The 18,680-nt window shown below is 63.3% G+C and overlaps 3 protein-coding genes across 5 annotated transcripts; 1 reads left to right on the forward strand and 2 right to left on the reverse strand.

The window, feature by feature from the left end:
* Positions 1 to 954: 954 nt before the first annotated feature.
* On the reverse strand, positions 955 to 5,386 carry REEP4 (receptor accessory protein 4). Of its 3 annotated transcripts, none has more exons than XM_027714042.2 (8): positions 5,244 to 5,386; positions 4,042 to 4,114; positions 3,519 to 3,595; positions 3,263 to 3,383; positions 2,290 to 2,403; positions 2,059 to 2,185; positions 1,767 to 1,942; positions 955 to 1,683 (listed from the first exon to the last, which is right to left on the reverse strand). In XM_027714042.2, exons 1-8 carry the CDS (start codon positions 5,273 to 5,275, stop codon positions 1,618 to 1,620), a joined length of 786 nt encoding a protein of 261 aa, XP_027569843.2. In that variant the 5' UTR covers positions 5,276 to 5,386; the 3' UTR covers positions 955 to 1,617. The 3 variants fall into 3 exon arrangements, with proteins under 3 accessions (XP_027569843.2, XP_027569844.2, XP_027569845.2); XM_027714043.2 differs by lacking the exon at positions 5,244 to 5,386 and adding an exon at positions 5,061 to 5,128; XM_027714044.2 differs by lacking the exon at positions 5,244 to 5,386 and adding an exon at positions 4,461 to 4,700.
* A 2,383-nt stretch (positions 5,387 to 7,769) lies between these two features.
* LGI3 (leucine rich repeat LGI family member 3) lies at positions 7,770 to 11,066 on the reverse strand. Its single transcript, XM_027714038.2, has 8 exons — positions 10,661 to 11,066; positions 9,866 to 9,937; positions 9,711 to 9,782; positions 9,514 to 9,585; positions 9,359 to 9,430; positions 9,002 to 9,171; positions 8,764 to 8,928; positions 7,770 to 8,673 (listed from the first exon to the last, which is right to left on the reverse strand). The coding sequence occupies exons 1-8, from the start codon at positions 10,873 to 10,875 to the stop codon at positions 7,856 to 7,858; spliced, it is 1,656 nt and encodes a 551-aa protein (XP_027569839.1). The 5' UTR covers positions 10,876 to 11,066; the 3' UTR covers positions 7,770 to 7,855.
* A 523-nt stretch (positions 11,067 to 11,589) lies between these two features.
* Positions 11,590 to 16,152, forward strand: SFTPC (surfactant protein C). Its single transcript, XM_039388248.1, has 11 exons — positions 11,590 to 11,861; positions 11,950 to 12,096; positions 12,200 to 12,340; positions 12,419 to 12,529; positions 12,684 to 12,784; positions 14,297 to 14,450; positions 14,622 to 14,693; positions 15,026 to 15,370; positions 15,478 to 15,588; positions 15,671 to 15,781; positions 15,893 to 16,152. Exons 1-11 carry the CDS (start codon positions 11,817 to 11,819, stop codon positions 15,986 to 15,988), a joined length of 1,434 nt encoding a protein of 477 aa, XP_039244182.1. The 5' UTR covers positions 11,590 to 11,816; the 3' UTR covers positions 15,989 to 16,152.
* Positions 16,153 to 18,680: the final 2,528 nt, after the last annotated feature.

Here is an 18,680-nt window from a genome sequence, read left to right on the forward strand (position 1 = left end):
CGAGGGGATTGGTGCCAGGGACGGGGCACCGGGGGACAGGCGGGCGCCCGGGGGCAGGGGAGGCCACGCGAGTCACCTTGTGCCACCCTGCCCGACCCACTCGTGCCCACCCAAGCAGGGAAACCCCCCCCCCCGGGAAGGGGTTGGGACCCCCCGGGTGGGATGTGGGAGCGCCGGCAGGGAGGTGGAGGAGGGGTGGGCAAGGCCGTGGGGACAATCCCGGAGGGATGGATGTCAGGCTGGGGACATGGGGACACGCGGCAGGGTCAGGGCTGCTGCTGCCACGCCGTGGGGGACGCGGCTACTGCAGGATCCCGGCAGCCCAGCACCCACCCCCGGCTTCCTGGGAAGTTTGGGGATGTGACCTGGGGGTCTCGGGGTCCTAAAGTGGGAGGAAAAAGACTCCGGGTGAATCCCGGAGGATAAATCGTCCTCCAAGAGAGAAAAATCATCTCAGGAAGCTTCCCTGGAGGAGTCTGGGGCTGCCAGCTGGGACCCTGGAAGATGAAATATGGGTGAAAAGACCCTGGGAGGTGTCCTGGAAGGAACCTTGGGTGGATCCCAAAGGATACAGCCTCCTCCAAAAGACAGAAAATCATCTTGGGCAGCTTCCTTGGAGGAGTCTGAGGATGCTGCCCAGGATCCTGGAACCTGAGACGTGGGTGAAAAGACCTTGGGAGATGCCCTGGAAGGAATCTCGGACTGATCCTGGAGGATCAATCCTCCAAAGGAAAAACAGTCTCAGGAAGCTTCCCTGGAAGAGTCTGGGGCTGCTACGGGGATCCCACGTGCCTAAAGCAGAGGGGTAAAACCCCAGGAGGAATCTTGGATGGATCCCAGAGGATACAGCTTCCTCCAAAAGGGGAAAAAAAATCACCCCTGCACCCCCAGTGCTGCTCTGTCCCACCAGGCACTGCACCCCCCTGGGGAGAGGACAATTCCTGGCTCCAAAAATCTGACACAGCATTTATTTATTTTTTTTTTTCCATGTACAAAACCCCCTATTTTGGGGGGGAGAGGGGAATGTTAAAAGCCTGGGAATGAGGTGCCCAGCAGGGCCACAGTGAGGCACCAGCCCCCACCCCACCAGGTTCAAGTGTGGGGGTGTCAGTCTGTGTCTGGGGTAGGGGGGGAGCCCAAAAGTCTTTGGCTTCGGGGGGACAAGGCACATCCCATCCCATCCCATCCCATCCCTGGCTGCTGGGAGAGAGGGAATGTGGGGAACAAGGCACTGTGGCAGGAGGGGGGGGACCCCAGAGCGTGTGTAGTGTTTATGGGGTGGCAGAAAAGGAGGAGGGGGTCAGACCCCATGGGGGGGGAGGCGCCGGCGCCGAGCTGGGGGGGTCTGGGAGGGGGGCACTGGGAGCAGCAGAGTGGGGGGACAGCGAGGTGGTGCCCCCTCCCCGAGGCACCACAGAGGTCACAGAAGGCATTTACAGTGTCAGGCAGGGGAAGCCCCCACTCCAAGGATGCAGGAAACCCCCCCCCTCAAGGATACAGGACCCTCCCCCCCCAGGGAATGCAGGAATGGGGTCTCCTGACCCCACAGCAGCAAACTGGTGTAAAGGCTCCTGGCAGGGGTTTCCCAGGATCTTTGGTAGAGGTTTCCCGGGATTTTTAGCTGTCCTGCTCCGAGGGGGCCGTTTTCCTCCTGATCCGGCTGCGCAGGAGCCGGGAAGAGCCCTGGGCAAGGGCAGAGATGGGGTCAGGACCCCCCTGGCCCCAACCCCCGACCCCAACCACGGCGTGTCCCCCTCCCACGGTACCTCTTTTGCCGGGGTCTTCCTCAGGGAGCGCAGGCTCTGGCTGCGGGACAGGGGCTTGGGATCCCGGCGTGGGGAAGGCTGTGGGGTCACCCCCGAGTCCGACCACAGCTCCTCCTCATCATCATCATCCTCCGTGTCGCTCTCGTAGCGCCGGGCGGGCGGAGCCGCGCCGCAGCCTGGGCACAGCGGGGACAAAGGGGACACCACAGCTGCTGGCTGGCACGGCACAGCCCCCGGGGGCTTTGTTGAGCCACCCCCCACATTGCCCCGAGCCTCCCCTGCCCCAGCTCACCCAGCTGGCGGCCGTCCTGCTCCTCCAGGTACAGGGGGTCCGGGAAGGGCGCGGGGCCCCGGTCGGGGATGCAGCGCAGGTCCTGCATGCTGAAACTGCGCAGCCGCCCGGCCAGGGCGCCCTGGCTCTGGGTTTGGGGGGGCACAGAGGGCAGGGCGTGAGCCACACGGCGAAAACCCCTCCATCTGCACCACAGCCCCCTCCCCGGAGGGTCCTGCCCGGTGCCGGTACCTTGGTGGCCGCCTGGACGGCGGCGGTGGCCGCCAGGTTGAGGCCCCTCTTGCCGAAGTGCAGCATCGTCTCGTAGCCACGTTCCCGGGTCCGGACCAGGAAGGTGTCGATGTCCTGCCGAGACAATCGTGGTGGTGCTGGGGGTGCACAGGGTCACGTCCCGGGGCATTGTCAGATCCCGGGGCATTGCCACGTTCCAGGGCACCACCGTGTCCCAGGGCACCACCGTGTGCCCAGGCATTGTCACCTCCCTGGGTAATGCCAAGTCCCTCGGCATCATCGTGTCCTGGGGCATTGCCACCTCCCAAGACATCACCATGTTCCTGGGGCATTACCACCTCCCAGGGCATCACCGTGTCCCTATGGGGCATCGCCACCTCCTGGGGCATTGTCACCTCCCTGTGTGATCCCCGTGTCCCTGGGCATTGCCACCTCCCAGGACACTACCAGATTCCTAGTATTGTCACCTCTCAGGGACATCACCACCTCCCTGGGCATCATCACCTCTTGGGGCATCGCCATATCCCTGAGTATTGTCACCTCCCTGGGCAATGCTGTGTCCCTGGGGCATTGCCACCTTCCGGGGCATTGTCACTTCCCAAGGCATCATCACATTCCTGGGCATTGTCACCTTCCAGGCCAGTGCCACTTTCCCAGAACATCACCATGTCCCCAGGCATTGCCACCTCCCAGGGCATCACCATGTCCCTGGGCACTGTCAGGTCCTGGAGCACTGCCATGTTCCTTGGCCTCATCGTGTCCCTGGGCATCATCACGGCTTGGGGCATTGTCACCTCCCAGGGCATCGTCATGTCCTGGGGTATTGTCACCTCCCAGGGCATTGTCACCTCCCAGGGCATCACAACCTCCCAGGGCATTGCCACCTCGCTGGGGCACTGCCAGCCCAGCTCAGGGGGCTGACCCTGCCCAGGATGGGCACAGGGGACCCCCCCAAAATGCCAGGAGCCCTCACCTTCTCCTTGCGGGCCAGCGTGGGGTGCACGAAGCGGCGGTAGAGCAGGCTGGCCCCCCGTGTGTACGGGGACAGCAGCCAGAGCACAAAGGCCATCTTCACCTCGTAGTAGAACGGGAACCTGGGGCACAGGGGGACACTGTGGGCACGTCCTGCTCCCCCCAAACGCCAGCCCTGGAGACCCCACGTCGGATCCACCCAGGGACGGGGAGGGGGGGCCCTTCCTTGCACCCCTCGGGGCCCCTCCCCAGCTCACCAGGAGATGAGGAGGTCAGTGAAGGTCTCCGTGGCCATGAAGAGTGCAAAGACAATCCAGTACATCATCCAGCGGACCTGTGGGAGCAGGGAGCACGTCAGTGGGGGCTGGAGCTTGGGAAAAGGGGGCTGGAGACTGGCAAAGGGGGACTGGAGACTGGCAAAGGGGGACTGGAGACTGGGAAAGGGGGACTGGAGACTGGCAAAGGGGGACTGGAAGCCATTAGTGGGGGCTAGAGCCCAGGAAAGGACTGAAGACTGGGAAAAGGGGACTGGAGACTGGGAAAGGGGACTGGAGACTGGGAAAGGGGGACTGGAGCCTGGGAAAGAGGGATTGGAAACTGGAAAAGGGGGATTGGAGCCTGGGAAAGGGGAACTGGAGTCCAGAGAAAGAGGGGGGCTGGAGCTCAGGAAGGGCCCAGGGAAAGGAGGGGCTGGAGCCCATCAGTGGGGACTGGAGCCAGGGAAAGGCAGGGACTGGAGCCCGGGAAGCAGGGCTGGAGCCCAGGTAAGGGACTACTCACGTATTCCCGGATGTTTTTGGCCTTCACAGCCTTGTAGGACGCGTAGGCCGGGTAGAGCATCCCAAAAACCAGCCTGTAACGCAGAGGGGGGGTGAGGCAGCCCGGCCAGCCCGCGTAGAGCAGCAGGAACAGGGACCAGCAGAGCCGGCGGCCCCAAAGCCAAAGCCGGGCTTTGACAGCCCCCAGCACCGCCCCCACCCCGGAGCCGCCGGGAAAAGGGTCGGGAAGAGAGTCGGGAAGAGGGTCGGAGCCACTCGGGAGCCGCCGTGGGGAGCCGGCCATGAGCACCGAGTCACTCCCACGCCCACGGGGACTGGCTGGACCTGTCGGGGCGGTGGCAGGGGGAGGTGGCAGGGCACGGGCTCAGTCCCCGCCGGTGCCAACCCCCATCCCGGGGGTGCCACCCCCAAAACACCCACCTCGTGTGCCGGGCACAGCCGGGCACCCCGACACCCTCCTGTACCTGGGGAGGGGGAGCTGGGGGCACCCACGGCTCCCTGCTGCCCCACGGGGGGCTCCCCCGGCACGGGGGGCCACTGGGCACCCAGCCCAGCTGGCCACGGCGGGGGAGACAGGGGAGTGAACAGGGCTGGGGGGGGGACCCTCCTGGTGATGCAGGGCCCCCCCAGTTGATGCAGGGACCCTCCTGGGTGATGTGGAGACCCTACGAGCAGGGACCCCCTCCAGGCGATGTGAGGACCCTTAGCAGGGACCCCTTTAGATGATGCAGGGACTCTATGCAGGGACCCCCCCCCAGTTGATGCAGGGACCCCTCCCAGGCAATGCAGGTGACCCCCTCCGAGCAAGAACCCCCTCCAAGGCGATGTGGGGACCCTCTGGGCACGCCCCCCTCCTCCAGGGCGATGCAGGGACCCCTCCGGGGCAATACAGGGGACTCTCCCAATTATTGATGCAGGGGACCCCAGGCCGAGCTCGCCCCCCGGGACGGGCAGGAAGGGTCGGCAGCAGCTCAGGGACGCATTTTCAGGGGTGGGGGGTGGCGGTAGGGGGCTGGTTACCCCCAGAGAAGCGATTTGGGGCCGCCCCCCCCCCAAACCCCGCCTGGGGCCGCTCCGTTAAGTCCCCGCTGCGGGACCGGCACGGGGACCTCCCGTTAACCGAACACCCGGCGGGGGGACAGCGGAGCGGGGGCTCCCCCACCCCGCGCCCCTCCCCATCACACCCCCCCGGACCCCACTCACTCGATCACCCGGCTGAGGATCCAGGACACCATGGTGCGGGCGGGGCCGGAGCCTCGGGCGGTGCCGGGAGGGAGGGTGGGAGCTGTGCCCGCCCTGGGGGCCCCCCAAAAGCCCCCCCCAAAACCCCTCCCGAGGAAACGAATCCCAAAAGTTGAAAGTTGGAGGCACCGACCCGCGCAGCCGCCGTGCGGGCCCCACCTCCCGCTCTTAAAGGGGCAACGCTGTTAAAAGGGCAACGCGTCTTAAAAGGGCAACGCGTCTTAAAAGGGCAACAGCGATTCTTAAAAATGTCGCTGTGGTTCCCGGAGCTTTGATAGATCGTATTTTTATATTTAAAAACTCCTCTAATACGTGAAATATTAATGTACGATATACAATATATCCATGTTAAAACGTATTTTTAATATATAATGTTTTAAGTTTATATAATAATTCATATGTATATTACTTTTTATTATATGGGTTTTATTTTTATTACCTTTACTTTTAATTTACTTATTATAATTTTATCTATAAAGAATTTCTATATTAATATATAATATTTTAATTCTATGTTTCTATGTTAATAAATAATATTTTATATAAAATATCAATATCTTTATATTTATCAAAATATATTTAATTAAAATATTATGTATTCCTATTATATTTGAAATTCATATATTATATATTTCTTTTTTATATACAATAATACATTATTCCTAATATAGTAAACATAATGTATTAATATACAACATATTATATAAAATATGTATTAAACATTCCCTCGTATAAAAATATCCAAACATCGCTTTTAAATATTAAATATTAATCTATTAATCAAATTAATAATATTAAAGGTATATTTTTAAAAATATTATGAAAATTAAGTTTTTTAAGCAGTAAACAGGTAGAGAAGGAGGGAGGTAAAGCCCCTTTGTGGATTGCTGAGGAATTCTTTTGGGGTTTGGAGGGGGTGTGATGCTTTTTGTGATGCTGGAAGCAGGTAGAGAAAGGGGACAAAGCCCCTTGGAGTGGTGACGAGGATTTCTTTTCTCTTTTCCTTTCTCTCTGGTGTGCTGCTGAACCAGGGCCAGGGCTCTGCAGAGCCCTGTAAGATGCTCCAGGGAAAACAGAACCTGCTGGCATCTCCTCTCTGGGCCACCTTCCCCTTGGCTCTGCAGCTCTCGGAGTGTTCCGGGGCTTCCCAAATCCCCCCTCCCGGTCAGGGACAGCGCCGAGGTGCCAGAACCCCCCTGCAGTGCTCCCTGGGCTTTAAAATCCGCCTTTTCCCTGGAGGGAAACTGAGGCAGGGAAGTGTGGAAGTGCCCCGGGAGCCGCCAGGTTCGGGCTCTGCAGCCACCCAGATCCAATCCTGCTTCCCAAATCCATCCGTGCCCCGGGGGGGGCCTCGTTGGCCCGAGTGGATCTTTATTTGTGAGCCTAATTGGTGGCTTTTCACATGCAAATTTACACCCCTGGGAGACAGGGAAAAGCTCCCCTGGAAAACCAGTTCGGTGGAGACTCCCCTCCCCTGGGGAAACACCTCCTGCTTCCCACCCCCACCGCGGGCCAAGGTTTCTGCTGGAAAAAAAACCACCAGGCAAGCCACGTGAGGGGCCTGGAGCACCCCAAAAATGAGGGATTCGCCCTTCCTGGAGCTGTGGGATGCTGGGTGGGGCAGGGCTGGAAGGAGCAGGAGTGGCTGGGAGGACACATGGAAGCTGTTGGCAGACACAGGCAGGGCTGGGGGTCACAGTGTGTTTATTGGGGGGTGTTTTGGTGGGCACAGACACCTCGGGTACCCGCCTGGCAGCGGGGCCATGGGCACAGGGAGCTGCTGGATGTGCACGGAGGGGGATGGGAGGCAGCCCTGCTGCTGCCTCGGGACATCCCATAGGCATCCACCTCAGAGCATCCTGCTGGCTTGGAGCATCCCATTGTCCTCCGGGCATCCCATCTGCATCCAGCTTGGAGCATCCCATCCTCCTTGGAGCATCTCAGTGGCTTAGAGCATCCCATTGTCCTCAGGGCATCCCATCCCATTGTCCTCAGGGCATCCCATCCCATTGTCCTCAGGGCATCCCATCAGAGTCCACCTCGGAGCATCCTCCTGGCCCTCCTCCTGGCCTCGGAGCACCGTGTCATCCTCGGCATCCCACCTTCATCCACCTCAGAGCATCCCGTTGTCCTCATGGCATCCCAATCCCACCCCACGCACCTCAGCCATCCCATCCACTCCGGAGCACCTCGTCAGCCTGGGAACACCCCAAATTCCCGGGAGCTCCCTACCCTTCCCGTACAAATCCCCCCACTCTGTGCCCCCCTCAGCCCATCACCCGAGCGGGCAGAGACCCCTCAGCCCCCTTAGCCCCCCGGGGGTGCGAGGGCTGTGCCACCCACCCTCCTTCCCTGCATCCCACGGGATGGCTGCACACGGAGAAACCGGGAGCACTGAGGGGAGGGGGGAAACTGAGGCACTGTGGGTCTGGGGGCTGTCCTGGGGGTGGGTGACACCGGAGGGGCCGGGATTGGGGCTGGGAGCGGGCTGTGACCGTGGAGTGGGGCACGGCGGGCACATGCATGTCCTCGGGCAGGACGTGGCGTCCCTCTGGGGGGGGTCCCACCCCCGGCTAGAGGCTGAGGTTCACCACCTCGTGCCGGTACACCAGCGTGTTGGCCTTGAAGCTGGGGGCCAGCAGGAGCTGCACGTCGGAGGCCGGCACGTAGCGGAACGCCCGCGGCGCCTGCACCGACAGCTCCTGGAACTTGGCGAACTTCTGCTTCTCCTCCTCCCACAGGTACACGTGGGTGAAGGAGAAGTCGCTGCCCAGCGCCAGGTACTGCCACTGCCCCACGGCGAAGGGCTGCATCACCATGGAGCCGCGGGACGGCAGCGTCTGCACCTCCACGAAGCGCTGCCCTTCCCAGCGCACCACCTTGGAGTCGCCGATGTAGCGGCTGAGGCAGAGGAACTGGTCCCGCTTGGACCTGAAGTGCTTCACCATCTGCACGTCCAGCATCTCCCCCACCTCCCCCTGCGCCACGAACTGCTTCTGCGCCCGGCTCCACTGGTAGATCACGGGCGCCTGGGAGCTGCTGGAGATGATCAGCCGGGGTTTGCCGTCGTTCTCCACGTACTCCACGTCGGTGTCGCGGTGCCAGGCGTGCAGCGCTTGCTGGGAGTAGAAGCCATTCTGGTTGAGGCGGTAGAGGCTGGTGGAGCCCGCCTTGGAGCTGTCGGCGATGACGAAGTACCAGTCCCCCTCGATCTGGAAGGCCTCGATGTCGTTGGGCTTGCGGACCTTCTGGCTGTCGATGTCCTGGATCTTGATGAACTTGTCCACGGCCGTGTCCCAGCGGTAGATGTAGGAGCCGCCGAAGAGCTGGGCCACCACCACGTAGAGCTGGTCCTGCGCCACGATGGGCTTGCAGTGCACAGCCGAGTGAGCTGCCGGCGGGACCGCGGCACGTCAGGGCTCTGCCCTCCCCGGGCCACCCCAAATGAGGGTCCCAACAGCCCCCCCGCCCGCTGCCTCACCAGGGATGCGGTCGAAGTCGCGGAGCTTGCGCTCCACGTAGTCCCACTTGAGGATGGAGCAGCTGCTGGCACTGGGCTGTGCCAGGGCCACGTACAGGTCGCTGTCGTAGGTGAAGGGCTCAGCTGACACCGCCTGGAAGGGCAGGACCTGGTGCATCACGAAATCTGGGGAGGGGAGAGGTGGCAGTGAGGGTCCGGGCACCCAGGAGTGGGGTGACAGGTGACGGTGATCCCTTGCCTGTGGTGATGCACTGGAAGTCACCGAGCGCCAGGTCCCGGATCCGCTGCCCCTCGAACTGCCCGGGGCTGCTGCAGAAGATGGCAGGGACCGTGGTGTTGGTTCTCTCCAGCCACTCCACCAGCCACTTGATCTTGCAGTCGCAGACCAGCGTGTTGCCACGGAGGTCCCTGCCAAGGATAGCACCGTGTCACCCCCAGCACCCACCGGGATGTCACCCTGTCACCCTCTCCCCAGCCCGGTGCCCCAGGGATCCCTGCCAGGCCCCAGCACACAGGGTCCTCCTCCCAAGCCCCGGGATGTCACCCTCTCCCCAGCCCGGTGTCCCGAGTGTTCCCGGTGCCGTGGCAGCCTCACAGGTCACTCAGGATGTCCAGCGGCTTGAAGAGGTCCCGGGGCAGCGTCTGCAGGTTGTTGTTGGCCAAGGACCTGCGAGACAAGACGGGTCATGGGGACACATCTCTGGCAAAGCCACCCCCACCATGTCCCCTGCAGGACCCCCACGTGCTCACAGGTGTGTCAGGGACTTGAGCCCACGGAAAGTGCCCTTGGAGAGCGCCTGGATGTCGTTGTTCTCGATGAACCTGTGGCAGGAGGAGACGGTGGCACGGCCGCCCCGAGGATCCCCTGGCCCTCCCTGTGCCCTCCCCAGGGCTGTCCCTGTCCCTGTGCCCCCATGTCCCCGTGTCCCCGTCCCCGCCCCACACACAGGTACTGCAGGTGCGAGAGCCCGGCGAAGGCGTTGTCCCCGATCAGTGAGAACTTGTTGGAGTTGAGGAGGCTGCAAAGAGAGAGGGGGGAGGCGTCAGCACTGGGTGGGTGCCGTGGCACCGGGATGCCCGGCTGTGGGAGCAGGGGACGTACAGGAACTGCAGGGAAGGGATGTGGGCAAAGGCTGCCTCCCGGATCTCCGTGAAGGCTGCGTTCACCATCGTCCTGCCGGAGAGACGGAGCTTCAGGAGAGGGGACAGCAGCAGGGTGGCACTGCCACCCCAGCACCAGTGCTGAGTGCCACTCACCCGCTGAGTGCCACCACAGCCCCCTCAGCAGGGGGAGAGGGACCCTGTTGAGGGGGGGCACAGAGGGGCAGAGGCGCTGGGGGCTGGCACCCACCCCACACTGCCCACGCCCTGCGGCAGCCCCTGGCCCAAGGCCATGTGCACAGACACGGCTGTAAACACACACATGCATGTGCACACACATGCACACACATGCACACACATGCACACACACACGCCTCTGCCACACACACCCATACCAGGCTCCAGGGAACCGCTGTATCCCCAGGGACCCCGGTGAGGACCCCCCCAGCCATGAGGCTCTGGTCCCCAAGGTCACAGCCGTGTCCCCTCGGGGCTCCTGCCGCCAAGGTCACGCTGTGGACAGGCTGCAGCCCTGCTCTGTCTGTCACTGATGGATGGCTGCGTGTGCCACCACCGCAGGACACCGGGACCAGCCTCGGGCTGTCTCCAGCCTGATACTCCCCCACATCCCCCCCGTACTGCCCAGACCACACCCTGCCCTCGTTTGCCCCCCGATGTGGCACAGAGGGGCTGTCCCTGCCCCCCCCCAGGGCAGCCGGCAGCCGCTGGGACATGACCCGCTCCCTGTCCCCATCCCCATCCCCATCCCATCCCCATCCCCATCCCGGGGACTCACAGCGAGATGACCTCGGGGGGCAGGTTCTTGGGCACAGCCTTGGAATCCACGCAAAAAGCCGTGTCTCGGGTGCAGGAGCAGGTGGGGGGGCAAGGAGGGGGCCGGGGGGGCCGCCGCCCCTCCGCCGGCAGCCAGAGCCAGGCCGCGGCGAGGAGGAGGAGGAGGAGAGCAGGGAGCCGGTCCCTCAGCATCCCTCTCCCGCGCCGCAGCTCCATCACGCCCCGGCCTTATCCCTGTTTGATCTCGGGAGCTGTTCCCAATCCTGCTGTGCCCGGGAGCTGTGGAAAAGCCTTTTCCTCTCCTTTTTCCCCCGGAGACGTCAGTGTGGAGGAGCAGCGATGGTGGCAGCAGAGGCTGCCGGCGCCTGACCCGCGGCTCTGCAGCACACCATGCTCCTGTGCTGCGGGGAGGAGGGAGGGAAGGAGGGAGAGAGGGAGGGAGAGAGGGAGGGATGCGGCTGAGTGGCAGCACCAGCATCCCCGGGCGCGCGTGGCCGCGTGTCCTCACCAGCGAGCAAACGTGGGGTTCCACGCTGGGGAGAGGGGGGGGCGGCCACTGGGTGCCCTCGGGGTGCACAGGAGCGGGGGACAGAGGGGCACTGCCAGGGGTGGGTGGCACCGCGGGGGCTCTCCCGGCTCGGCACCGCAGCGCTGCCCGCGCCAGCTCCCTGCCCGCTCTGGCGCGCTGGGCACCCATCCACCCCGCCCCAGGCGCTCGCCCGTCCCGTCCCAGGCACCCGTCTCTCCCATCCCGGCTGTCCATCTGTCCTGTCCCTGGCACGGCGCCGATGGGAACAATGAGCCCAGCCAGCTCCTCGCCCTCCCCCCGGGGGGGACACCCGCAGCTGCCCGTGCACAGCCAGGGCTGCAGCACCCCCGGGGACGTGCCGAGGGTGCTGGGGCCGCTGCCAGAGCCCGGGCCGGGGTGTGGAGGGCGGGCACGCTCTGCTGCCCGCTGTTTGCCTTGGCACCCACCCTCCGCTGCTGGACAAGTGCCGGGAAAGGGCCCTCGGAGGTTTCACGTCCCCTCCCTGGCTCTTCAAACAGCACAAGTGGCACCTTGGCAGCCGGGGCGGCCACAACTTCCCCCCCACCCATCCGTGACCATATAAATCCCCCCGGCCGCGGCTGGCAAAGGGACAGCAGCACCCGGCGAGATGGACGACAGCTCCAAGGAGGCGCTGATGGAGGAGGCACCCCCGGTAAGGAGCACCCACCACCCGTCCCGAGGCGACCCACCGCCGTGCCCGGCCCCACGCCGGCAGCTCAGCCGGGCGCTCCCCTCTCCAGAGGTACACGGAGTCCCCCCGCCTGCCCTGCGTCCCCCACCAGCTCAAGTGCGTCCTGATCGCCGTGGTGGTGGTGGTGGTCCTCGTGGTGGTCATCGCCGCCTTCCTCCTCCTGGGGCTGCACATCACCGAGGCGCACGCGGAGACGGTGAGGGCAGGGAGGGGCCGCGGGCTCCGGGGGCGGGTTTGGGAACGGCCCCGGCCTTGCAGGGATGGGGTTGGGAGTTCCCCGACCCCGCTCCGCCCGGCAGGTGCTGCGAATGACCATCCACGGGCTGGATGGCGAAGGGACCCCCCAGCGCCTCTCCATGAGCAAGAAGGAAAGGACCGGGACGTTCTCTGTGCGGGACGGGCTCAACGCCTCGGCCACAGTGGTGTACGACTACAGCAAGGTGTGCGGGGGGCGCCTGGGGACGGGCACGGCGGGCACGGGGTGGTGCAGAGCCGAGCCGGGGTCTGTCTGCCAACAGCTGCTGGTGGGCTACAGGTCCTGGCGGCACCGCGCCTGCTACATCACCCGCGTGGCCAGGGACAACTTCCCGGGGCTGGACGCTGTCACCGACACCTTCCAGCGCCGGCAGGTGAGCGGGGACGGAGCTGGGGTGGGGATGGAGCCGCACTGGGCTCATCCACATCCCAGCCCCTGCGTCCTGGGAAGCTGGGGACACACGTGGGGCTGGGGGCTTGCTGTGGCTGCCGAGGGTGGCAGCCCCTGCTCCGTTCTGTGTCCTGCAGGCTGAGGAGGTTGGGGACAGCGCCGTGCCCCTGGCCGACCGCTCCATCCTGGGCACCACCATCAACATCCTCTGCAGCACCGTGCCCGTGTACTGGGCATAGCACCGGTTCCCAGTGGGATAGGACAGGGAGAAGGGGATGTCACCGATGTCACCGTCCCTGTGCTCCCCGTGTTGCCTCCTGGGATGCCCGGGCATTCCTCCTCCTCCCTGTGCCCATCCCGGGGGCAGCCACCCCGCTGTGGGGGTGCTCCATCCGTTGTCACTCGGCACCGAGGTGACTTTCCCACGCGACACTCACAATAAAAAAAGTGGGATTTGCTTTGGGATTTGCTTCTGTCTGCAAAGTGAAGCCTCTGCCCCCTTCTCCACGTGCTGCTCTCGTCCTTCCCGGGGTGGTGGGGCTGTCCCAGGGATGTCTCCTTGTGGGGTGCAGGGTGGGAAGGTGAATCCTCCGGGCTGGGGTGCCACGAGCCTGGGAGGGTTCAGACACGGGGGACAGTGGCACAACTACCCCTGTCAGAGACCAGGCTCCCAGTGTCCCATCTGTGCACTCCCTCTTCCCATGGATGGCAGGAGCAGCCTCTGCACTTCCAGCCCTCCTGGAAATGTCCCTGCCCCTGTCCCCTCCTCACGCAAATGGGGACAGAGGGTCTGTGTCACATCCCTGGTGAGAGCCAAGCCCTGGGTTCTCCACAGACACCACGATCCAATTGCTCCAGCTCCCCTCCATCCCAGTCCAGTCCCCATCCCCACCCACCCCAGCCCCTCTGCCCCACAGCAGGGAGCAACCTCGGGGGGGAACCTCCGAGTGCTGCACTGGAAAACTGAGGATTAGTGGAGCTGGGAGGGGGAAAAGAGACCCTGAGAGGTTGATTTGACCTTTCCAGGGGTGCAAACTCAGTGTTGTCCCCACAGCCACTGCCACAGGCAGCAAGGGGGAGGTCCCAGTTCCCGGTGGGTGATGCTTTGCTGGCAACAGGAGGGAAACAGCATTTGCTGACCCGCAGCCAGCAGAGCTCTGCCCCAAAAAATGCCCCGACCTTGTGTTGCCCTGGCAAGAATCCAGGTCAAGAGCCTGCTCAGGGCTGTGGAAGGCAAGAAGGGCTCCCATGGTGTCCGAGAGCAAACAGCCAGGAGCCACTGGAGGGGCTGTCATGGTCCTTTGTCACCTTGGGAGAGGAGGCAGCTTGAAACGGGGGGTGAGGGGACACACACACAAACCCCATGCCTGGCTGCAAGCATTGGGGTCTCAGGGGGGGTTAGAGAGGTCCCAGCCTGAGCCCAGCTGCAGGAGAGCTTCGTGGATGAGCAGAGCCAAGGCACAGCAGTGTCCCCCTGCCAGCTGGGGTGACGTGCCAGAGCTGGGACCCCTCTCACCCCCAAAAAATCCACAATGCAGCCCCAAAAGCCACAGGCAGTGGTGCCCGAGCACTCTCAGGGCCAAGAATGAGGATCAGGGACATGTTCCAACTCTATGGTGACCCCGTTCCCACCCCACCCCTGTGGATTACAGGAAAGCTTTGACACCCTGTTTGCTCTTTGCCCACCTCAAGCAGCTCCAGGTGGCCAAGCTGGCGAAGGGACACGGGCCAGGTCTCCCCTTGGCCGCAGCCACGGCCGGATGCTCCACCCTGGAGGGTTTGCTTTGGCCCTGACCCCTCGCTCCTGGGCAGCAGAGAGCTCCTCGTGCCCGGGGACAAGTGTCCTTGACCAAGTGCCCTGGGAGCCTCTTGACCTGCGTGTTCCCAGGAGGATCCAGCTGGGAGTGGGCGTTGGGCAAACACCAGTGAAGAGGGTCACATGCCAGAGCCCGACTGCACCGCTGGGCACACCAAACCCTTCACAGGGGCCGCTCCTGTCCCCACCCCAGTGCCCCGGTATAAAGCACCTGGTGGCTGCGGGCAGGCCGGGCTGGGAGGTGGAGGAGGAGGAAGAAGAGGAGGAAGAGGAGGAGGAGGAGGCTGCCATGGAGAGCAGCATGAAGCAGGTGGTGGTGGAGGAAGAAGAGGTGAGTCCCTGCAGAGTGGCACGTCCTTGTGTCCAGCTGGGCACACGGCTTTGCCCTGTTCATCCCAGCGAGGCACCAGTGCAGGTGTGATGGGAAGGGCCCCTGGGATGCTGCATTCCCAGCACTCAGGGGCTCTGAGATGGGAGGAACGGCGTGCTGAGGGGCAGTGGGATGCCCAGGGGCAGTGGGATGCCCAGGAGTAGCGGGATGCCCAGGAGCAGCCAGATTCCAGCTTCTCCCTGCAACAATCCCACCCCCAACCCTCCTGCATCCCCCACCTCCCACCTCCATCCCGCTCACCCCACCTCCCCCTGCTTTTCCCAAACCCCCAGGACTCGGAGCAGGGGTGCTGCTGCCCAGGCTGCTGCTTGCCCTGCACCATGTGCTGTGCCAAGTGCTGTGCCAGGTGTGCCCAGTGCTGCTGCCTGCCCAAGTGCTGCAAGTGCCCCAAGCTTCCCGGCTGCTCCGGCTGCTGCGGCTGCTCCGGCTGCTTCGGCTGCCTCAGGAAGTCCCTGTGCTTCGTCCCTCGCCTGCTGTGTTACCTGCCCCGCAAGCTGCTGGGCTGCCACCACCTGCGGTGCCTCCTCATCGTGGTGGTGGTGGTGGTGCTGCTCGTGGTCATCATCGCCGGTGCCCTGCTCATGTGGCTGCACGTCGACCAGAGCCACGCCGACACCGTGAGTGGGCAACCCCCGGTGCCATCACCAGGGACCCCCCAGATGCCCACGGGGATGGGTGGGGGGAGTGCTGCAGGCTCTGAGATCCCCCCTCGACCCCTCTCCAGGTGCTGAGGATGGGTTTGTGGGGAGGGTCGGCCCAGGAAGAGGACGCTGCCACCTTCTACCTGGACAGCGGGGATGGGAACGCGGCCACCGTCATCTATGACTACAGGAATGTGAGTGGGGGGCACTCGGGGAGGGGGGCAAGGCGTGGGGGGGCAGCGGGACGGAGCCGACCCTGGTCTGACTTTCAAACAGCTGCTGGTGAGCTACAGATCCCGCCTGCACCGCGCCTGCTTCCTCACCCGCGTGGACAAGGACAACATCCCGGGGCTGGACACGGTGGCCGAGACCTTCCAGCGCCGGCAGGTGAGGGGTGACCCGGCTGGGCCAGGCTGGGGCGCGGGGGGCAGCCCCCCGGCGAGGATTTGGGGCGCGGCATCCGCCTCGTTTTCCCTTCTCCCCCCCCCCGCTCCGCAGGACGAGCAGAGGATCTCCCTGCCCCTGGCCGACCGCTCCCTCCTGGGCACCACGGCGAGCATCCTCTGCAGCGCCCTCCCCGTCTACTGGGCTTAGCCCCGCTGGGTGAGCGGGAAGGGTGGGCAGGGGGCGCTGGGGGACCCGCACCCACCCACCAGCGCCCTCACAGCGCCGGCTTTGCCTTGCAGCACCCCCCGACAGACACAGCGCTGCCGCAGCCCCTCTGGAAGCATCAGCGATATCCCTCCCCCCCCGCCCTGCCCACCCCGATTTTGGGGCGCGGGGGTGGGCAGGGGGCCGGGGGGTTCAGCGTTGGAGGGGCGCGGGGGGGGGTTGGGGGTCCCGCACACGCCGTGCCGGGGGTGGGGGCGGAGGGTGGGTGTCTGCGCCGCGCCGGGGGGACAGCTGGTTTGTCACTTCAGTCTTCTCAGCTTCGCCAAACCCGAGTGCAAAAAAACGAGCTTAAAAAAAAACATGACATTTAAAAGAAAACACAATTCTCCGTTCCAGTTCTTCGCTCCCGGCTCCCGCCAGCTCCCGCCTTCCTTTTTGCCTTGGAAACGCGTTTCAGGGCTCTGAGCTCTGAGTTTTGGGGGGATTTCTGTCGCAGCCACTGCCTGGGGGGGGCTCACGGAAGGGTCCCCCCCTCTCTGAGCGTGGCTGCCTGACCTGAGCTGCCCCGTCCTGCTGCCAGAGCCAGGCCGGCAGCCTGAAAAATGGGTCTGTCCTCTGCCAGGCTGGAATAAAGGAGAAGGGCAGGAATCAGGTCTGGGAGCTATTCCTGGAGACAGCCTGTGCCGAAGGCGGCCACCGCCACCAGACGCTGCCCGAGGACAGGGATCATTAGGACTGGGATGATTAGGACAGGGATGCTGGTGCAGGGAGGAGTAGGCATTGTTAGGACCAGGATGCTGGTGTTCCTGGGACCAGGCATTATTGGGATCAGGCTTTATTGGGATCAGGCATTATTAGGACTGGGATACCAGTACTATTAGGATCAGGCGTTATTAGGATTGAGATGCTGGTTTTACTGGGATGCTGGTGTTCTGGGATCAGGCATTAATAGGATCAGGCATTATTAGGGCTGGGATACCAGTGCAATTAGGATCAGGTGTTATTAGGACTGGGATGCTGGTGCTGGAATCAGGCATCATTAGGACCAGAATGATATTAGTGTTATTAGGATCAGGAGCTGTTAGGATCAGGATTTACTAGGACCAGGATGCTGGTACTGTTAGGATCAGGCTTTACTAGGATGGGAGTCTGGCACTATTAGGATCAGGTGTTACTAGGACCAGGATGCTGATGTCGGGCACCCATCCGGGGCCTCCTGCAGCTCTGGGGTGCCCACCCCCAACCCCTCGCTGACTCCCAAACCCCCTGAGCCGGAGGAGCTGAAGGAGCCGTCAGGAACTTGGCAGGACCCCCAGGTCCTTGTGCAGTAATTCCAGTGTCCTTGTTTCGGGAGCCTGCACAGGGAGGTTTGTGGAACAGTGGGACCTCAGGGGTCCTGAGGGGGGGGGCAGGAATCAGAGCCAAGCCCTCAGGAGGTTCTGGGAATGGGGGAATCCCATCCTTGGGAAGAGGAGGTGCCAGCCACCCCCAGGTTGTGTCACCGAGGGATGTGGACACAGGGGACAATCCCAGAGCAGGTCACTCACTGCACAGGGATCCCAGAGGAAGGTCATTGGTCCTGGTTCCATAGGGGGGCATCCTGGTTCCATAGGGGGCATCCTGGTTCCATAGGAGGCATCCTGGGGTGTTGGCTGCTCTTTGCTGTGGAGGTTTTGGGGGCTGGAGCCGCCTGCTCCTGGAGACCCAGGGACGTCCCCCACCCTCGTGGAGGGCGATGGTCGTGCCAGTGCCACACCTCGGCATCACCCACCCGCCGTGCCAGGGTGCCAAGGAAGCTCTGCAGGGCGGGCAGGTTGAGGTAGGAGCTCTGGAATCCATGTGCCCTTGCCAGGCAGTGCAGCACATCCACCCAGGGCTCCTGCTCCGGGGATAAGGACGTCCCCATCCCACCGCCAGCTCTGCCGGGCGACACTCAGGCCCAGCGGGATGCAGGTGAGCTGGTCCAGCATTCCCAGCTCCCACAGGGCCCGTTCCAGGTAGGCTCCAGGCTGGAATGCTGGCAGTCAGTGACATCCAGGGCCAACAGCAAGGGAGCTGGATCCCGGGAGCCAGTGCTTGGCGTGGGAAACCCGGGCTGGGAAAAGCCTCCCCCCCCCAGCCGTGGCTCCCCGGAGCGCTCCGTGAGAAAGGGGTGATCTCAGGGTGGGAAGCGGCGGCTGCATCCTGACATCATGGATTTACATCATCCAGGGACCCAGCCCGCAGGGGATGGAAACAGAAAGTATTCCAAAGCCTGGATTGGTTGTTTGTTTTCTTGGGAGACCGGCTCCCCAAATTCCCATCCCTGGGATGCTCCGTGTGGGCCGAGGGCAGCGTGGGGACACAGAGCCAGCCCGGCTTTCCGAGGTTTATTTGTCTGCTCCAAGAGGGAAGTTTTGCTGGATGTGGGTTTTGCAATAAGGGGAAAGGAGAAAACACATCCTGGGATGATCTGCTGACGGGGGAGGAAAATAACGGCCGGAGATAAGGGGGGAAGGAGACTCCCATCATTCCTGGTGGGAATGAGCCAGGCCCACCAGGCCCTGGATATGGGGGAGTCCCCGAAAGCAAAGGGAAGGAGGATTTGGGGGGGTTTAGTGGGCAGGGGAGGGAGCGGAACCCGGATGCCGATGTCATCCAGCCTGTCCCTGTGGGGGTCATCGCACGCAGGAGC

Source organism: Pipra filicauda, unplaced genomic scaffold (genome assembly GCF_003945595.2).
Source record: "Pipra filicauda isolate LSUMZ 115617 unplaced genomic scaffold, ASM394559v2 scaffold629_size504944_pilon, whole genome shotgun sequence".
NCBI lineage: Eukaryota > Metazoa > Chordata > Aves > Passeriformes > Pipridae > Pipra > Pipra filicauda.

Coding starts and splice junctions, on each gene's coding strand:
- REEP4 (XM_027714042.2), bottom strand. CDS start 5,275: ATGGTGTCCTGGATCCTCAGCCGGGTGATCGA. Junction 4,115..5,243: donor ATCCTCAGCCGGGTGATCGA/GTGAGTGGGGTC, acceptor TCTGCGTTACAG/GCTGGTTTTTGGGATGCTCT. Junction 3,384..3,518: donor ACTGACCTCCTCATCTCCTG/GTGAGCTGGGGA, acceptor CCTGTGCCCCAG/GTTCCCGTTCTACTACGAGG.
- LGI3 (XM_027714038.2), bottom strand. CDS start 10,875: ATGGAGCTGCGGCGCGGGAGAGGGATGCTGAGGGACCGGCTCCCTGCT. Junction 9,586..9,710: donor CTCTCGCACCTGCAGTACCT/GTGTGTGGGGCG, acceptor CTCCTGCCACAG/GTTCATCGAGAACAACGACA. Junction 8,674..8,763: donor CGACTTCGACCGCATCCCTG/GTGAGGCAGCGG, acceptor TCCCGCCGGCAG/CTCACTCGGCTGTGCACTGC.
- SFTPC (XM_039388248.1), top strand. CDS start 11,817: ATGGACGACAGCTCCAAGGAGGCGCTGATGGAGGAGGCACCCCCG. Junction 12,341..12,418: donor TGGTGTACGACTACAGCAAG/GTGTGCGGGGGG, acceptor GTCTGCCAACAG/CTGCTGGTGGGCTACAGGTC. Junction 15,371..15,477: donor ACCAGAGCCACGCCGACACC/GTGAGTGGGCAA, acceptor ACCCCTCTCCAG/GTGCTGAGGATGGGTTTGTG.